Source organism: Triticum aestivum, chromosome 1B (genome assembly GCF_018294505.1).
Source record: "Triticum aestivum cultivar Chinese Spring chromosome 1B, IWGSC CS RefSeq v2.1, whole genome shotgun sequence".
NCBI lineage: Eukaryota > Viridiplantae > Streptophyta > Magnoliopsida > Poales > Poaceae > Triticum > Triticum aestivum.
The window spans coordinates 44040442-44042115 of NC_057795.1; the positions used below are offsets into that span (position 1 = coordinate 44040442).

The 1674-nt window shown below is 53.7% G+C and overlaps 1 protein-coding gene across 1 annotated transcript; it reads left to right on the forward strand.

Moving 5' to 3' along the window:
* Positions 1 to 341: 341 nt before the first annotated feature.
* On the forward strand, positions 342 to 1425 carry LOC123086016 (uncharacterized). Its single transcript, XM_044507720.1, has 2 exons — positions 342 to 1029; positions 1140 to 1425. Exons 1-2 carry the CDS (start codon positions 421 to 423, stop codon positions 1206 to 1208), a joined length of 678 nt encoding a protein of 225 aa, XP_044363655.1. The 5' UTR covers positions 342 to 420; the 3' UTR covers positions 1209 to 1425.
* The last annotated feature ends 249 nt before the right edge of the window (positions 1426 to 1674 follow it).

The window sequence follows — 1674 nt, forward strand, 5'->3', positions numbered from 1 at the left end:
TATATACACTTTTCCCCTAGGTAGACATGTACATCTAAATATTACTTTTAAAACTGGGGATCCATACAATGGAATGAAAGGAGAAATTCGTGAAGAAATGGACTGTGCGCAGACAACAGTCCAAACACTATTCCATAGAAAAAATCCCCCAAAATACGTAAAGCAAAAGTGAAAACCCCATTGTACCACTCCCTGAATTCACGCATGCTCATGCGGCCCTGTTACTTATTCACCAGCGATGCATCCACCTATTTCCCCTTTCGCCCACACTTCCATCGCTGTAGACAAACCCACCCTCCTCCCCGTCGTATCTCTCACTCCTCCTCACCACATCCACGCCATACCCCTTTTGCCGACGCCGCTTCCAGATCTGGAGCGGCCACAAAAGCGCCGTTTGAAGGTGCGACTTCACCCGCAGCCATGGTGAATTCGAAGGAACCGCCAACCGAGCCCCCCTCGTCAAATCGCGCGATCGAAAGCAGCGTCGGGCAGGCGGGGGGCACTGCCGCGGAGGTTGCGACAATGTCACTGAGTGCCCACCGCGAGACGCTGTCATCGCTCTCGTCGACACTCAAGACGCCGGGGAGCCATCGTGTGCTGCGTTATGCTCCCGTCAACCGTGCTGGTGAAGCCATCGCCCCGGCCATGGGCTCCTCCTCGCAAGATCTCAACAAGGTCAGACAGAGGCTACAACTCGGCCTCGGTGAAGTGAACGCGGCACCGGGTGTCGGTAAACCCAGGGACAACGAGTCCCCTGTGGTCACTGAGGCGGTTTCTCCACAACCATTGAAGGCGCAGCCCCGCCGCCGCCCTGCTATGTCATCCCACACGGACGCGACAGCCGTGAGTGTGCCACCGCAGGCCTCCGAGCGCAAGCGACGGTTGGTCCGCGCAGATGCGCTCGACAGGCCCCGGTTCTCCGCGACGCTCTTTGCGGAAGAGATTGAGGAAGACATCTACGCCCTTACCGGCGCGCTGCCGCGTACCCGCCCTCGCCACCGCCCACCCGCGGTGCAGAATCAGATCGATGTGAGATCCCCTTCCTCCTCTGCTCCCTCCCTCACTCCCCTTATAATTTGAGCTCCCGTCGCTCCTCACCAGGGACCCAATTGTAATTCTGTAAATGTTCTCACCCCCAGCTGCTACTTCCCGGCTCACGCTTATCGGAGATCAACGCGGAGTCCTACCGGGTGCCAGATGATCGCTGAGCCTCTCAACTCAACAAGCGTCGTCGCCCAACAGTAAGCAAGCAAAGTGAATTCGGCGATTACAATTCACATTCAGTTCGTTGCTGCCATTGTGAGTTACATAATCCATCGATTAATTGATCACATAGAGTAAGAGTTGGTATGTATGAATCCCATCAGCAGACTAGTTGTAAGCAACGAGTGATGACTTGTCAGTGTTTTTTTTATTTCAAGTTGTAGTAAGTGATATTGTGTTCCGTGGTAATAGTAAGTGATACTCTGTTCCGTAGTAGCACCAGTGGTGGTTCGTAACTTTGGTATTATCAAAGATTGGAAGGACGCAGTGTGGTGTACTAGTAATTGCATTGCCATCCTTGGTCGAGTTAGTACGTTCGTTAGCGTCCCCCCCCCCCCCCCCCCCCCCCTATTGCAATCTTAATGCTAGTACTGCATACAGTTTCTTGCTCTTCTTTCTCTGGAAGATGTT